General features: G+C 47.0%; 1 protein-coding gene across 1 annotated transcript in view; it reads right to left on the bottom strand.

The window, feature by feature from the left end:
* Positions 1-17,973, bottom strand: part of RASGRF2 (Ras protein specific guanine nucleotide releasing factor 2) — a 454,295-nt gene that overhangs the window by 252,620 nt on the left and 183,702 nt on the right. Inside the window, exon 5 of the mRNA XM_089693224.1 lies at positions 12,957-13,210. Within this exon, the coding sequence (XP_089549350.1) occupies positions 12,957-13,210 (254 nt within the window). The remainder of the gene's footprint in view (positions 1-12,956; positions 13,211-17,973) is intronic.

Raw genomic sequence — 17,973 nt, 5'->3', positions numbered from 1 at the left:
TAAACTGTAATATCATATATTTTGTTTTTGGATTTATTACTGCTTTAGGGTCCATGTACACTGGCTTAAAAAAAAACGCTGCTTCTAGAAGAGTTTAGCGGTTTTCCTGTAGAAGCAGCTCAATGTTATCCTATGTGTCCATGCAGATTGTGATGTTTAGCGGTATATTTTAAGCTCAGCGTTTAGAGGCAGAAAAAAAACCCTTCTGTTTTGCGTTTTTGAGAGCAGTTTTCTGGCAGAAAGAAACGCTAAACAAGCCTAATCGCTAGTACAGAAAAAGATTTGCAAGTGTTTTTTCTGTCAAGCGAATTGGTATTTCTTTTAAGCCTGTGTGCATGGACCATTAACTTCTCATAATCCTCTCTATACCAGAGCACAGACTCAGAGACCTATTGCCAGAACTGCAAATTTGTTTGGCACTACTGTATTTTACAGATTTGTTATTCCAACACTGGGAGCGTACTTATAGAAGGCAGAGAACTGGGTGACCTCATCAATGCACTGCTGCTTCTTAATTATCCAATAGGCAGGCTGGGGGGTAGTAGGTAACCAAAGATGAAGAAATTTGGTATCCATTTTCTATAGTCATCCATTTCATGGCTGAGTACCATTACTATAATTTTGGTGAAATCTGGTGTGTTGAACTATGCACAGGGGGGATGCCTGTAACTATACCACTGGAGTAGAGCTTAGGACCCATTCATATTTCTGCAGTAAATGATATACAACTTAACAGCATCAAAATGCATTTCAATAAGCAACCAAATTGAATAATACAGTACATACAACTTATGAACCTAAATTAGACACTTTTAAAAAACATAGCAGTATTTGTACATTTACACCTTTTAGGTAGGCCTATTAAAAGAAATTATAAATGCACAAACACATCACTTTTTGTGCTTTTTTAAAGCATCTACACCTTGGAAAACCTCTATGATGTATTCACTATTTATGATACATGAAAAAAAGTGTTTAAATACACACAAATATATATTTGCACAAAAACACTTGCAGCAACCCACATCACAAACATGTGTGAAAAGGCCCTCATACAGTCATGGCCAAAAATATTGGCACCCCTGCATTTCTGTCAGATAATACACTTCACCCAGACAATTGTTGCAATTACATACGTTTAGGCATTCTCAGGGGTGCCATTATTTTTGGCCATGATTGTATGTGAGAAATATACCGTAACTGCTTTAGCTGTATGTCACTTCTGCAAATTCAGTTTTCACAGAACAATAGGGTGCCACAAAATCCGTTTAGTTTATTTTATCTTCATCTATCCTAAATTCCTATAAACTGTCCTTTCCTGAAAGCCTACTAAGAAATCACTAAGAAATATCAAAGGAGATAAAGAACAGCATGTGCAAACATTGGAATCCAACAGTCAATCCTGGAGACTGCTGATAGATTATGACATAATATCTAAGTACATGGTGTATCTCAGTATACCAATTGTGTCTGGTGATTCCATTATGTCAGTCATGTTTCCAGGTTAAACTCAGCAGATTGAGAGGCGCTTCGTGCTGCTTTTTGTCATTAGTGTGAATGATGAAACAGGAAAGAGAAATCATTATGTTCCAGGATAAAGTCAGTTGTATAATAGCCACAGCAGACAAAAACGTTGTCACCAATGCAGAACAAAGTATAGGACTAGATTTAACGTCTTCACTGCTAGGAGCCTTTGAGGAATGACTGCTGGAATCCTTAAGGCTTTTTTTCTATCCTTTAAAGTGCTCAGCTGTTTCTATAACCCATCTATGCAGATTGGAATAATAGAACAGTTTAGTGCCAGGCAACACGTCATGTACAGTACATGCACTATTACCAAAGCTGTCTATCTAGATTAACAAATGACATGCTTTTAAGAGCACAAACAAAACAATAAAAACTTATAGAAACATGTTACTTGCAGAGCTGGCTGTTGTTCCCTGTTATCAGTCATAAAAGAAGGATTAACAGTGACATTTGGAAATCATCTTCTATGGGATTACTAGACAGGAAGCCAGCTGTACTAGAAACCTTTATATCCCTTTATCATAGTGCTTTTTCAGAATATTTATATACAGTGCTCAGCATAAATGAGTACACCCCAACAGATTGTTCAGAAAACCTTTACTTTCTTTTCAGAATCAATATTTTCTATGGGACACTAAACTTCAAAATACTCCCACAAATGCAAGTCATTGATTGCAAACAAAATTTGTTAATTAACACACACAAAATAATTTTTCCTAACAAATTCATTATAGACCATCAAAGTCTTGCATGAATATGGATGCCACTCAAACTGCTCATGGAATCCTATTGTAGGATGGCCTCAACTGTCACTCCGGCCACGCCCTCTGACGTGTTTCACCCCACTCACCGGGGCTTGATCATTCAAGTTGCAAAAATGAATACACCCCAATGAAAGTATTAGGAGTAAAGCTAAATTTTAGATAACAAAATGCTAATTAACCAGAATTCATCTACAGGTGAGTCTAATTATTCATTAAAGAGGTATCCAACAGACAGTTGATTATAAAAGGACGTTACTTAATAAAGAAAACCCCTTCCAATTTCATGCTGTCAGCAATGGCACCGCATGGAAGAGAAATATCAAAAGACCTGAGAAAGAAAATATTTTCTTTACACATGAAAGGTGAAGGCTACATGACGATGAGCAAAGCTTTATTTAAAAGTCAGAATACTGTAGAAAAGTGATACAAAAATTTAACATGGAATTGCAACCATCTCACAGAGACATCCAGGCCACCCATAAAAGTTAACACCTTGACAGGAGCGTCTTATGATAAGGGTTGAGGCAATACACCATGAAAATTCACTGTAGTTAGCTAAAGAAGTAGAAAGCCAACCTGGGGTGATTGTTTCCCGTGACACATACGGAGTACATGGCAGAGAAATGGCATGCATGGATATCGTCCACGAAGGAAGCCTCTCCTAAAGCCCTTGCACAAAAAAGCCCATCTAGAATTTGTCAGGGCCCATGTTGAAAAAGAAGGAGACTACTGGAACTCTGTACTTTGGAGTTATGACACCAAGGAAAGTGTTTTTGGAATTGATGGCTTCAAAACTGTATGGTGTTGCAAAGGTGAGGAGTACAAAGAAAAATGCATGGTGCCTACAGTGAAACATGGTGGTGTCCTTCTGTGCGGCTGCATGAGTGCTGCTGGTGTTGGGGAGCTGTGTTTCATTGATGGTATCATGACTTCACAGATGTACTGCTCTATATTGAACGAGAAGATGCCAACATCACTTCGTGCCCTTGGTCGTCATGCATTTTTCCAATATGACAATCCAAAACACACATCTAAGGCCACTGTTGCATTTCTGAAAAATAACAGGGTGAGAGTGATTCAGTGGCCAAGTATGTCTCCTGATCTGAACCCAATCGAACACCTATGGGGAATTATGAAGAGACAAGTTGAGCATCACTCTCCATCCAGCATCCAGGCTCTAAAAGAGGTCATTCTTGAAGCAGGGAAAAGGATAGATGTTGTAATATGTCGCCAACTTGTTCATTCCATGCCTAGAAGACTTGGTGCTCTCCTTACAAATCATGAAGGTCATACAAAAAACTAGATGTAGCAGTTTTTGTTGTGGGGTGTATTCATTTTTGCATTTTGTAATCTAAGTTATATTATCAACCTTACTTTCATGTACTGAGCTAAACAAATATTCTATAAAACTCATTTTTTGGAAATTGTTCTTGTGTTCATTGAGATATTGATTATAATCTTACTTTTCAAAAGGGGTGTACTCATCTATGCTGAGCACTGTATATATATATATCATACATGTATATACCATATATATATATATATATATATTTGAGGTATAATGCAGCTCTGTAATCCTCATTATAAAAATTGTACAGGACACCTGTCTCCTTGATGGCATGTATGTTTCCCCTTTATTTGAGTTGTGGACTCTGAAATGAGAGGTCGAGAGACATTGTAATTACTCGGGTGTTCTCATCCATACAGGTTCAGGGGATCCAAGGTAGTCCTCTTTGAGGGAAGCGGACTGATTTACAGTTCTGTCAGAATTAGTAAATTCATATTTGGGACCCAGAATTCAAAACTCCCAAGAGACTATGGTTGGGAAGGCAAACCTCGATTGAAGGGAATACAAGAGAGTCTTGAAATGTAGCAGGAAGGAAGCAGCACTTGTGTAGGAGGCAGTTTGGTGTGGCTCACAGTTGTGAAAAAGTGAGTACTCTCTGAAGACTTTGATTTTGCTGAGCTCCTGTGACTTATCTTGCACCCCAAACAAGTGGGAACCCTAAACCCTAGCGTAGGACTGAGAGACTGGAGGTGAGCTGTGTTGTACGCTTTTCCTAATACCAGGACTGTGAACTGGTTGCTTTACTTTAGGCTGAAGAAAACTATTTGTGTTTGCATGTGTCAGGGCTCCCAGGTATGACCAGAGGTGTGTGACTGAAGCAGGGAAACGCAGACCTCAGATATGTTATAAACAATATAATTTATTAACACTAACAGTACAAACATAAACGCAGTGCAATACTAAAACATAATACAGTGCAAACAAACCAAACCAAACCACCCACAGATAACAGTACATACAAGCAAGCGTCGTCAGGCAGGCCGGGTCAATATCAATTGGGCAGGTAGGTACAGGGGGAGCAAGCGGAGAATGGTCGGGGTCACAGGCCAGGTTCAGCAGGTAGCAAGCAGCATAGTACAGAGGGTCAGGCAGAGGGATGGTCCGGGTCACAAGCCAGGGATCAGAACAGGTAGCAAGCAGCGTAGTACAGAGGGTCAGACAGAGGGATGGTCAGGGTCACAAGCCAGGATCAGAGCAGGAGAAGTCAGCAAAGGAACAGAAACAGGATGCAGGACAGATACAGGGCCCAGGACAAACACAACACCAAGGCAGAGTCTGTGGGTCTGGCCATCCCTTAAATACCCCAGCATCATCAGTTACAGGTGTTAGCTGGCTGCAGAGTTGAGTCTCTGATTGCTGGGAACACCCGCTGGCCAGCCCTGGTACTGCAGATCAAAAGGCAGGTGAGTCCCACCATTGCTGGCCAGTCCATTCCTAACAGTACCCCCCCCTCAAGGAGCGGCCTCAGGACGCTCCAAACAGTCCTAGCTGGGCAAAATGTTCCACCGCCCGGGTCTGGCAACTGGCGGGATATCAAAGACTGGCACACCGGGCAGGACTCCGGGCAGCGGCACACCGGGCTGGACTCCGGGCAGAGGCACATCGAGCAGAGGCACACCGGGCAGAGGCACACCGGGCAGAGGCACATCGGGCAGGACTCCGGGCAGAGGCACATCGGGCAGAGGCACATCGGGCAGGACTCCGGGCAGAGGCACATCGGGCAGGACTCCGGGCAGAGGCACACCGGGCAGGACTCCGGGCAGAGGCACACCGGGCAGAGGCACATCGGGCAGGATTCCGGGCAGAGGCACATCGGGCAGGACTCCGGGCAGAGGCACATCGGATTACCAGGCGAAGCAGCAGGCAGCGGGCCACCGGGCGGAGCGGCAGGCACCGGGCCCCCGGGCGGAGCGGCAGGCACCGGGCCCCCGGGCGGAGCGGAAGGCATCGGGCCCCCGGGCGGGGCGGCAGGCACCGGGCCCCCGGGCGGGGCGGCAGGCACCGGGCCCCCAGGCGGGGCGACAGGCACCGGGCCCCCAGGCGGGGCGACAGGCACCGGGCCCCCAGGGGGGGCGACAGGCACCGGGCCCCCAGGCGGGGCGACAGGCACCGTGCCCCCAGGCGGGGCGACAGGCATCGTGCCCCCAGGCGGGGCGACAGACATCGTGCCCCCAGGCGGAGCGGCGGGCGCCGGACCCCCAGGCGGAGCGACAGGTCTCGGGCCCTCAGGCGGAGCGGCGGGCGCCGGACCCCCAGGCGGAGCGACAGGTCTCGGGCCCTCAGGCGGAGCGGCGGGCGCCGGACCTCCAGATGGAGCGACAGGTCTCGGGCCCTCAGGCGGAGTGGCGGGCGCCGGACCCCCAGGTGGAGCGACAGGTCTCGGGCCCTCAGGCGGAGCGGCGGGCGCCGGACCCCCAGGCGGAGCGACAGGTCTCGGGCCCTCAGGCGGAGCGGCGGGCGCCGGACCCCCAAGCGGAGCGACAGGTCTCGGGCCCTCAGGCGGAGCGGCGGGCGCCGGACCCCCAGGCGGAGCGACAGGTCTCGGGCCCTCAGGCGGAGCGGCGGGCGCCGGACCCCCAGGAGGAGCGACAGGTCTCGGGCCCTCAGGCGGAGCGGCGGGCGCCGGACCCCCAGATGGAGCGACAGGTCTCGGGCCCTCAGGCGGAGCGGCGGGCGCCGGACCCCCAGGTGGAGCGACAGGTCTCGGGCCCTCAGGCGGAGCGGCGGGCGCCGGACCCCCAGGAGGAGCGACAGGTCTCGGGCCCTCAAGCGGAGTGGCAGGTGCCGGACCCCCAAGCGGAGCGACAGGTCTCGGGCCCTAAGGCGGAGCGACAGGTCTCGGGCCCCCAGGCGGGGCGGCGGGCGCCGGATCCCCAGGCGGAGCGGCGGGCGCTGGACCCCCAAGCGGAGCAACAGGTCTCGGGCCCCCAGGCGGAGCGGCGGGCACCGAGTCACCAGGCACGACAGTGGGCTCCGAGTCAACTGGTATGACCGCAGGCACTGGGTCAGACATTGTATGGTCTGGCTGGACAGCGGGCATCGGGTCACCAGGCATCAGGTCATTTGGCTCGACCGCGGGCACCGCGTCATCTGGCAAGGCAGTGGGCTCCGAGTCAACTGGTATGACCGCGGGCACTGGGTCAGACTGGACAGCGGGCATCGGGTCACCAGGCATCAGGTCATTTGGCTCGACCGCGGGCACCGCGTCATCTGGCAAGGCAGTGGGCTCCGAGTCAACTGGTATGACCGCGGGCACTGGGTCAGACATTGGATCGTCTGACTGGGCAGCGGGCATCGGGTCACCAGGCATCAAGTCATTTGGCTCGACAGCGAGCACCGCGTCATCTGGCAAGGCAGTGGGCTCCGAGTCAACTGGCATGACCGCGGGCACTGGGGCAGACATTGAATCGTCTGGCTGGACAGCGGGCATCGGGTCACCAGGCATCAGGTCATTTGGCTCGACAGCGGGCACCGCGTCATCTGGCAAGGCAGTGGTCTCCGAGTCAACAGGCCCGACAGTGGGCACCGGGTCATCAGGTACCGGATTGTCTGGCTCGACAGCGGGCATCGGGTCATCAGGTATGACAGCGGACACTAGGTCACCAGGCATCAGGTCATTTGGCTTGCCAGCGGGCACCGCGTCATCTGGCAAGGCAGTGGGCACCAAGTCACCAGGTACGACAGCGGGCTCTGAGTCAATTGGCACGACAGCGGGCACCGGATCAGGTACCGGATCATCTGGATCAACAGCGGGCATCGAGTCAACTGGCCTAATAGGATCGTCAGGCTGGATCAGTTCATCATGCTGGGTAGAGGCATTAGGCCGAGTAGAGGCTTCAGGCCGAGTAGAGGCATCAGGCCGAGTAGAGGCTTCAGGCCGAGTAGAGGCTTCAGGCCGAGTAGAGGCTGCAGGCCGAGTACAGGCTGCAGGCCGAGTACAGGCTGCAGGCCGAGTACAGGCATCAGGCCGAGTACAGGCATCAGGCCGAGTACAGGCATCAGGCCGAGTACAGGCATCAGGCCGAGTACAGGCATCAGGCCGAGTAGAGGCTTCAGGCCGAGTAGAGGCTTCAGGCTGCGTACAGGCATCAGTCTGAACCACGGAAGGCAGGTTCACCGGTTTGGATACTGGCAGGATGGTACTGGTTGGAAAGAATTTTCGCTTTTTTCTGGTTTTAACTACTGGAGCACTGCAAGTAAACGCAGGTCTGCAAACGAATGGAGCAGCTGGAGACAGAGAAGAACTGGAGGATGGAACAGGAGAGGGAGCAGTTGCTACAGAGGGCTTTTTTACAGGGTTAAAGGCAGGATAGGTGCAGCGAGTGGGAACAGGGTACTGACATGCGGTAGATAGCCAAGTATACTGGGCTGTAACTGGAGGAGCTGGTGGGAATACAGGAGTAGAGTTAGAAGCAGGACTGGGTCTTTGTAAGCTGACTGAGGCTGGGTGCAACAAATCTGTCCATGTCTGCAGTAGGGGTTGAACAAAGCTGAGCTTACACAAAGTCTGTCTGGTCAATGACTGCACTGCGTTTATACAATCTCTTAGTGTCTGTGGTGAACATGTGGAATAACGCTCCAGAAAGTAACCCACATCATCCTCTAATAACCACACCAGGGACTCTACCTGGTCTGCACTAAATGGTGGCAAAAATTCATCCCTGCATTCGGGGGAACCAGATGAAACCAACTCTGCACAAACCTCAATCAATGGCTGCACCTCAGAGAACACTGTGCCCTGATCTACTAGAACATGAGCGAGCCGTATACATTCTAGCAATTCATCCCGGGTATACTCCTTCAGAGTTTGATAAGCATACTCCCTGTCATCAAACACTAGCAGATATAAATACTCAACCTCATCAAGATCCATCCTTCCCATCAACAAGCCAAGATGGCTTCCCTGTGCAGCCACTTCTGGTCAGGATTGGCCTTGGTGTAATGTCAGGGCTCCCAGGTATGACCAGAGGTGTGTGACTGAAGCAGGGAAACGCAGACCTCAGATATGTTATAAACAATATAATTTATTAACACTAACAGTACAAACATAAACGCAGTGCAATACTAAAACATAATACAGTGCAAACAAACCAAACCAAACCACCCACAGATAACAGTACATACAAGCAAGCGTCGTCAGGCAGGCCGGGTCAATATCAATTGGGCAGGTAGGTACAGGGGGAGCAAGCGGAGAATGGTCGGGGTCACAGGCCAGGTTCAGCAGGTAGCAAGCAGCATAGTACAGAGGGTCAGGCAGAGGGATGGTCCGGGTCACAAGCCAGGGATCAGAACAGGTAGCAAGCAGCGTAGTACAGAGGGTCAGACAGAGGGATGGTCAGGGTCACAAGCCAGGATCAGAGCAGGAGAAGTCAGCAAAGGAACAGAAACAGGATGCAGGACAGATACAGGGCCCAGGACGAACACAACACCAAGGCAGAGTCTGTGGGTCTGGCCATCCCTTAAATACCCCAGCATCATCAGTTACAGGTGTTAGCTGGCTGCAGAGTTGAGTCTCTGATTGCTGGGAACACCCGCTGGCCAGCCCTGGTACTGCAGATCAAAAGGCAGGTGAGTCCCACCATTGCTGGCCAGTCCATTCCTAACAGTATGTTTTGAGAGACCAATAAAGTCTATTTAATTTTACAAGTGGCTTGCTGGTGATTTCGGGCCCTCCATATGAGCTGTTTTACCTGCCAAAGAGATTTGTATTTCTGTCCATGCACTCCTAGATTTAACACAGCCCTTTCACACAACATAGTCAGCAGATGGCACCACTTTCTTTGCTACATTTAGAAATGCAATTTTCCATGCCTTCAGCCAGTTGATTGGACAGTAAAAGGCCAACAGCGGACTGACAAAGTTATCACTCTGCTCTCTTCTACTGTCAGATTGTTCTATGTTTGCATTTTTGCATGCCGGTCACCTAAGAGACCTCCAAAAATTCCCCTCACCAAGTTGGAGTGCTGCTGTACAAGAGATTAAGGGTACATGTAGACAATCATTGTCAAAGGCTGTCTTTTGCACAAATGCATACTTTTTATTTCATAATGCAGCAAAGATGCTGCTTTTAAAATTATTATTATTATTCAAGATTTATATAGCACCAACAGTTTGCTCAGCACTTTACAATATAAAGGGAGACAATACAGCAATGATACAGTTCAATACAAGAGGGTTAGGAGGGCCCTGATCCTTGGAGCTTACAATCTAGGAGGGAGGGGCTAGTGGTATAAAAGGTAATAACTGTGGGGGATGGACTGGTAGGAGGAATAAAAGATTCCATTATTAGCTGAGGGCAGGATAGGCTTCCCTGAAGAGATAGGTTTTCAGAGATAGCCTAAACGTGGGCAGAGTAGGCGATAGTCAGATTGATTGGGGCAGAGAGTTCCAGAGGATGGGGAAGGCTCTGGAGAAGTCCTGGAGATGAGCATTGGAGGAGGAGACAAGGGAGCTAGAGAGCAGGAGGGCATGGGAGGAGCGGAGAGGACGGTTTGGGTGATATTTGGAGACAAGATTGGGAATATAATTTGGGGCAGAGTTATAAATGGCTTTGTTAATGTTTTGAATTTTATTAGTTTGGCAATGGGAAGCCAGTGGAGGGATTGACAGAGAGGGATGGCAGATATGGAACGGTTAGTAAGGTGGATAAGTCTGGCAGCAGCATTCACGATAGACTGAAGAGGGGATAACCTGCGATTAAGTAGGCCAATGAGGAGAGAGTTACAATAGTCAAGATGAGAGATAACAAGGGAGTGAATAAGGTACTTAGTGGTTTCAGAGGTTAAGAACGGATGTATCTTGGAGATGTTGCAGAGGTGAAGTCTACAACATTTGGACAGTGAGTGGATTTGGGGCTGAAAGGACAGATGGGAGTCTATGATTACACCTAGTACCCTGGCATGAGGGGAGGGACTGATGGTTGTATTATTGATCTTGATGGAGAAGTCAGGGGAGGGGGCACGGGCTGGAGGGAATAGTATGAGCTCCATTTTGGAAAGATTGAGTTTGAGGAAGTAGAGTGACATCCATGCTGATATGTCAGTTGGTTAGTAACGTGTGAGGAGACTGAAGGGGCGAGGTGAGGAGCAGAAAGATAGATTTGTGTGTCATCAGCATAGAAATGGTACTGAAAGCCATGGGAGTTTATCAATTGACTAAGGGAGGAGGTGTAGATGGAGAAGAGAAGGGGCCCAAGGACAGAACATTGAGGGACCCCTACAGAAAGAGGAAGTAGAGAGGTGGAGACAGAGTTATAGGTAACGCTGAAGAAGCGCAGCGATAGGTAGATGGAGAACCAGGACAGAGAAGAGTCTCGGAGGCCAAGAGAGTGGAGTTTTTTGAGGAGGAGGTCAACAGTATCAAAAGACGCAGAGAGGTCAAGTAGTAAGAGTATGGAGTAGTGGCCATTAATTTTATCAGTTAGTAAATCATTGGTGAGTTTTAGTAGGGCAGATTCAGTGGAGTGTAGTGAGTGAAAGCCAGATTGTAAAGGGTCAGGAAGGTTGTTGTCAGTGAGGTAGGAGCTCAAGCAATTGTAGAGTAAGCGTTCTAAGAGTTTAGAGGTAAACGGGAGCAGGGAGATGGGTCTTAAGTTGTTCAGTTTGGTGGGGTCCAGTGAAAGCTTTTTAAGTATGGGAGTAATCTGTGCATGCTTTAGAGGTGTGGGGAAGGCACCAGGGAGGGAGGGATTAAAGATGCGAGTGAGGGAGCATAGGACAGAAGAAGAGGGTGACCGTAGTAGTTGAGAGGGGACAGGATCCAGGAGGCACATAGTGAGATGGGCTTCTGAGAAAACTTTAGTACCTCTTCAGTAGTAGCAAGGTCAAAAGAGGAAAGTGTTGAGGGTGGTTTAGTATAAGGTATGCTAAGTTGGATAGATGTCTGTGTAGTGGAGATGCCCCTACGAATTGCATCAATCTTGTTTTTGAAATGATTTGCAATCTCGTAAGCAGTGAATTACTGGGTGGAGGTGGAGAAAGTAGAGAGTTAAAAGTAGAAACGAGACGAGCAGTGAAGGACTGGATGACAAGGTATTAAAAAGAATGACAAAGTAGGCTTGTTTGGCAGCATGGAAGGAGGAATTGTATGTTAAGAAAGCAGATTTATATAGGGTGTATGCTTGCTGGGATTTGGTTTTACGCCACAATCGCTCCAGTGCACGACTATGTCTCTTAAGATTTCTGGTGTTGTCAGTCTGCCAAGGTTGTAATGGTGAGGGCCTGATACTTTGTGTAGTTAGAGGAGCAAGTGAGTCTATCTAGTGTGGATGAAAGTGAACTATTGTAGACAGCAGTGGCCAGGTCAGGGCAGGACAGGGGAGAGAGTCTGTCATAGAGGTGATCAGTTGCAGAGTGGAAAAGAGAAGGGTTTACGTTGTGAAGGTTTGTGATCAGAGAGAGGAAAAGGGGTGTTGGTGAGGTTGTAGGGAGTGCAAAGATGGGAGAAAATAAGGTTTAATGAATTCCCATCAGAGCGAGTGGAGGACTGTGTCCATTGTGTTAAGGCAAACGGTGAGGTTAGGTTGAAGAGTTGGGATGTAGCCGGGTTGTTCACATTAATAGGGATGTTAAAATCTCCAAGAATGATAGTGGGTAATTCAGAGGAGAGAAAGTAGGGTAGCCGAGCAGAGAAGTCAACAAGAAAGCGTGCCATCAGTCCAGGAGGCCGGTAGACCACTGCAATCCTCAGAGAAATGGGAGAAAACAGCCAAATGTAGTGAGTCTCGAAAGAAGAGAAGGATAGTGATGGAGGGTTAGGGAGGACATGAAAGGTGCTTAGTGGGGATAGAAGCAAACCAACTCCACCTCCTTTCCAACCACTGGGTCTGAGTGAGTCCAGAGAAGGCCTCTGCAGGAAAGTGCTGTGAGGGAAGCAGAATCTGATGCTTGAAGCCAGGTCTCTGTAATTGCTAGTAGGTTAAGGGAGTGGGAGACAAAAAGGTCATAGCCTTTAATGCAAACACATCTCAATAGGATTTGCTGCATTCAAAGAAACACAACACAAAGAAAGTCAGGTCAAGCACAGGTTCAGAACTCCACTGCATCAATGAAATAGATAGGAATCCTCAGACTGGGTTTCATATGCAAATCAAAGGAACTCAGCTGCTATCTACATACATGATTGAAATCAAGTCAAATAGGGTACTTATACTGGTTGCATTTACATTGTAAAATGCAGTTATTGATAATTTAATAAATACAGAACTGCATTAATGTGTCTCCTTCATATCTGCTTGGAGTTCGGCTTTAAGCTGAAAAAAATCAATTAATGATAGCATGACCTACTGTATATATGAGTATGAGGCAAAGTGTTGTCACCTGTTGAGGAAAATGCTGCTCACATCATCATGGCTGATGGGTGGCTTCTTGGAACTGGCTGCCATCCTCAGTGGCCGGAGGAAGCAATTCACAAGGATATAAAGCTGATGCACATATTCTGCCTCGGCCTCAACCATGTTAAACACTATTTGATTCCTCTTCCTCATGCTTTCTGCATGCGGTGAACATATGTAGTCTTGAACAATTGTCTTCCACTTTCTTCTGCACAGCCAACCACGCATAAAGCTCTGAACCTGAACAGATAAATTATGTTAGCAGAATTGAGGAATTTTGCTACACAGATTTACCTTGTGCTCCCTTTGATTTACCAATTAACAAGCAGCCTTGTAGCCTCGGGAAAACATTTTTCCATCAATATATGTTTTTATCCAACAGTGAGTATCAATGTAAAGTAAACACTAGTACTACAAACCAATAACAAATAAATGAAGGAGCAAATCTAGGAGCTCAGTAATCAATTTAACCATAAAATAGGATTTTTGTACTCACCATAAAATCCTTTTCTCAAAGTCCATTGAGGAACCCTGCTTTACAGGTAATAACCAAGGGTGATATGACTGCCTACAGGAGAAATGACACTAGGCACACAGAAACCGAAGCCCTCTAGATCACATATGTCAAATACAAGGCACAAGGTCTGAATCTGGCCTCCAAAAGCCTTTTCATGTAGCCCTCGGACCTCTCCTGCAGCTGTGACACCCCCCCTTTGTTTCTGCCCCACCTCCTACAAATCCTGCACCTCTGTGTGCAGCCACAGCAACCCCTCATCTCCACCTCCCCTGGTCTCAGCATTCAGCAGACTCCAGCAGCTGACTCCAGCCTTCCACTGGTCCTCCTCCAGATCCTGCACTTTCTACTTCCCAGCTCTGCTCTGAGAAGCAGCACAAGATAAGGGGGTGCACTGTGCTGTAAGGGAGGGTGGGGGACTCCTAACTTCTGATGGTGGGGGCGCTTGGCATCTGATGAAGTGGCAGGGGAATGATCTGAAGATCTATTCTTACAGATACAACCGGCTCTTTGAGGGCAACCATAATACTGTTGCAGCTCTCAATGAAATTGATTTTGACACCCTTTCCCTAGAAGCTATGAACACTCTTACCTCACATCTTGCCAGATGTGAAAAGCAGTCCAAAGAGGCCCTCAATGGACTCAAAAACCAGGATTTTACAGTGAGTCCACAAGTCCTATTTTCTCTGTATATCAATTGAGGAACACAGCTTCATACATAATAAGCAATCAAGGAATGTAGAAAAGAGTTTGAAACTAAGGGGAGGTCACAGCAAAAACATCACAGACAAATCAGCTCAACAATAAAAAGTCCAACAGAGGAAGAACAAGGACAGGCTGCCTGTATATAGCTGCCTGTAGAATTTTCAGATGAAACAAGCATTTGCAGAGGAAGATACCTCCACTTTGAAAAATGTGTTAACAGAAGACCAGGTCGCAGGCCTGATTATTAAAAACCCAAGATGTACTCACTGTCCCATTGGGAATGAAAGATGTCACCAGCACACCACGGAAATCCAGAACAGGTCCAAGGCTTTATTCAGCGATCACATCATACCATCTGAAGCAACGTTTTGGAGCCACAAAGGATCCCTTCATCAGGCAAGTGAGCATGGTGGTAGGTGTGCTGTTGACATACTTTTATTCTGATTGGCTTCGGATTCCAGCAGATAGTCGCTGCAGCACCCATCTACATTCACAGCCATTTTGCAGGAAAGTGTGTGCTGGGAATAGTGTGACTGTATTTGTGAACTGTCGCAGTGGAGCAAGCTATAATAGGAAAAACAGGCACTTTAGCTCCTAACTCACAAGCCTACACACCTAGGCCTCAACAACAACCTGTTTATTCCACTTAGAAATATTGTACCTGAAGGCCAGAGAAACTCATGTAGGACCTTATGGAATAACAAACAGGGAAGCCATTGGCCTAAAAAAAAGTCAGGAAAAAAAAAACCTGACAGCCCTCAGTACATTCACACATTAGAGAGAGATCTCCTAGGTGTGAAGCGGTATTGGTCACAGAAAGGACAACATAAACAACTCATTATGGTGAAAAGCAGAGTTCACTTTGGGCAAAAAGAACAATTCAAAAAAATTACCAAGGGCACCTTTTTTTTGTTGTGCATCAAGCACGCTATTATAAATGCAGAATGTACTTTAATTAGGGTTGGGGCAATCATTTAAATTAGGTGTGGTTCTACAAGAGGCATATCATTAACCTATTGTACAATTTAATTTTTAAATATTGTATATACACAAAAATGTTTCATAATAAGGACAGAAAAAAAGATAAGCAGACACTTGGGTATTGTTCACCAGTAAAAAGTAGTTATTTAATTATTTGTTTAGCTAGCTAGTCATACATGGCTCCTACCAAGTCAGAAGAAATTTGAGATAAGGATGTCCCTGTTGGCACCACCCAACTTAAAGTGGAGCTCCACCCAAAAGGGGAAGTTCCACTTTAAGGACTGCTTCCCATTAAGGATTGGCACCTTTGGGGAGCGGGTACCCGAATTTGACAGGTACCCACTCCCACTTCCGGTCCGATCACCTAGGCGATCGGAAGCGGAAGGTCTCCTCCCTCCCTACCTGTAGTCTTTTGGGACACGTTACAGGTCCCAGAAGACTACAGGACCATTCACGAAGTGCAACGCTACTCGCGCATGTGCAGTGGGTAGCCGGCTTTGAAGCTGCAAGCTATCACAGCCGGGTGCCCATACTGAAGATGTCAGCCTCCTAGAATACAGGACCGCCGGTGAAACAAGCTGCGGGGGACACACAGCAGCACCGAGGGACAGGTAAATGGCTGTTTTTTAAAAGTCAGCAGCTACAGTTTTTGTAGCTGCTAACTTTTATTTTTTGAAAATCCGCTTTAACAGCTTCAGAATCAAAGGAACTGGAAAATTATCAGCCAGTGCCTGCATCCTATCAGATGTATCATCTAATCAGATGCAGTTACTATCTCGGTATTCATATAGCTGCAGTGACCACCCATGTTAGGGGGGGGGAGATTTCTACACTGACCACCAGGGGCGGACTGACAACTCATGGCCCACGGGCAATAGAGGATCATGGGGCCCCTGTGTCCTCGCCCACACTCAAACCACACCCAAAAAAAGCCTATAAAAAGGTACCAGGGACATCTCATGGGGCCCCCTACTGACCCCGGGCCCTCGGGCAGTGCCCGAGTTTCCCAATGGTCAGTCCGCCCCTGCTGACCACTAATGTAAGCGGAGATTTACTCTGATCACCAGTGTAATAGAAAATGTACACTGATCACCAATTTATGGGGTGGCCCTAAAATGACCCACAATGTAATGGGGAATTTACACCGACCACCAATGTAAGGGGGAATTCTACAATGACCGCCAATGTAAGGGCAGGTTCTACAAATACCAACATGTAAGGGGTATTTTATAATAAGCACTATTGACCATGTGTCAATGGTTTAGCTTCAACCTTTGCCCTTTTGGACCCGTTTGGTGGGAGCTGTGCATAATATATAGAATGTAGAAGCAGAATTTCTACTGCCTCTATACCAGCGCAGAGAAAACGTCAGTATAAAACTGGAAAACTTGTGCTCATTGGCTAACTAGAAAGACTTCCAAGGCTTGGCAATGTATGGCATGAATCTACCAGTAAGGTAAGGTCTCTAGGAAGCTGGCCTTTAGCTTCTACAGTATGTGCCATTTCTCTTGTAGTCAGCAGTATAACTCCGGGTTGCCTATTATCCATAAAGTTGTGTCCCTGAATTGACAATAAAGAAATTACAATTAGCATCATGTTTTGGGGAAAAAAATATATAATTTGCTCTCAATTTAAATGACCTATTTTAAGATATCTGCTGGCTCCTATATTGAACTAATGAGTACTAAGATTCTGCAATATTTTGTGTACGTCACCGGTCACACCGCAGCGATTTAAAATAACGAGATTCGTGTGCAAATTCAGCATGATTTCAGGTGCGATTTCTGAAGACTTTATTGCTACTTGTGAAAATATTCAACGATTTCCTGCAATTAGCAGTGTGATTTCCATTATATTCTATGTATGTGAATATCAACAAAACTGAAGAAAAGGTAAAGTAAGAACTTCTTTAGAAATTGCGTTGCAGCAAATCGCACATGTTAAGACACCGACATTCACTAGGTGCGATTTAAGGTGCAATTTCAGTTCCCAAATCGCACCTGAAATCACACAGGTATGACCGGGCACAAAGTGAAATTGCACATAAATCACGTGATTTTAAATCGCAGTGTTGTGACCGGTGACTAAACCTGCACTGAAGTGCACAGAGTTTATTTTATAAAAGAAAAAGGAGACAATTGTGTGTGTTATTCATATCAGATTGGGGCATGATCGCATTGCTATGTATGGTAAGTGATGCAACTGATTTATGCTTCGCTTACAAAAATTAAACTTACTAGGCCTTAAAAACAGCAATAAAAACCCGGTCGCACTGGGTGCAACTTGACATGCGATTTGCTTGCCATGCGACTTGCAAATCGCATGCCAAGTCACACCCTATTGTCAGGAATTACAGCGGTCATATCGGTGCGGATCCGACTTGGTCCAAAGTAGTGAATGCACTAATTGTAGTGCGATTTGCATAGACATCTGTGTCAGATATCTTGCATATCGCACCTGAAATCGGCGGGTCCCCCGACTTTGAAATTGTGCAACTTCACTGTAAGTCGCATGATTTCAAAGTCAGGCTTGATGTGACCGGGGTGTAAGAGAGCTAAAATTACAATGATTAAGTCGGGGAGCCACATTGCAGAAGATCACAGCAGTGTGCAATTCAGGTGAGGATAATATTTTTTACCAACAAAACACTGGGCTGCCCTTAAAGTGGTTCTAAGGTTAAAAGGTTTTATTCAATCTATGCATTAAAGTAAAAACCTTCCACTTGCTGCTCCTCTCGTTCCACCTCCCTAAACACTTACTTGTCTCCTTATTGATCCAACACTGTGACCGTCTGCAGTTTTTC

The sequence above is a fragment of the Staurois parvus genome, unplaced genomic scaffold, assembly GCF_062004578.1.
Source record: "Staurois parvus isolate SC_StPar_1 unplaced genomic scaffold, SC_StPar_1.0 ptg000618l, whole genome shotgun sequence".
Classification (NCBI taxonomy): domain Eukaryota; kingdom Metazoa; phylum Chordata; class Amphibia; order Anura; family Ranidae; genus Staurois; species Staurois parvus.
Note: the sequence above shows the minus strand (reverse complement) of the source record. Positions and strands in the feature narration are given on the sequence as shown.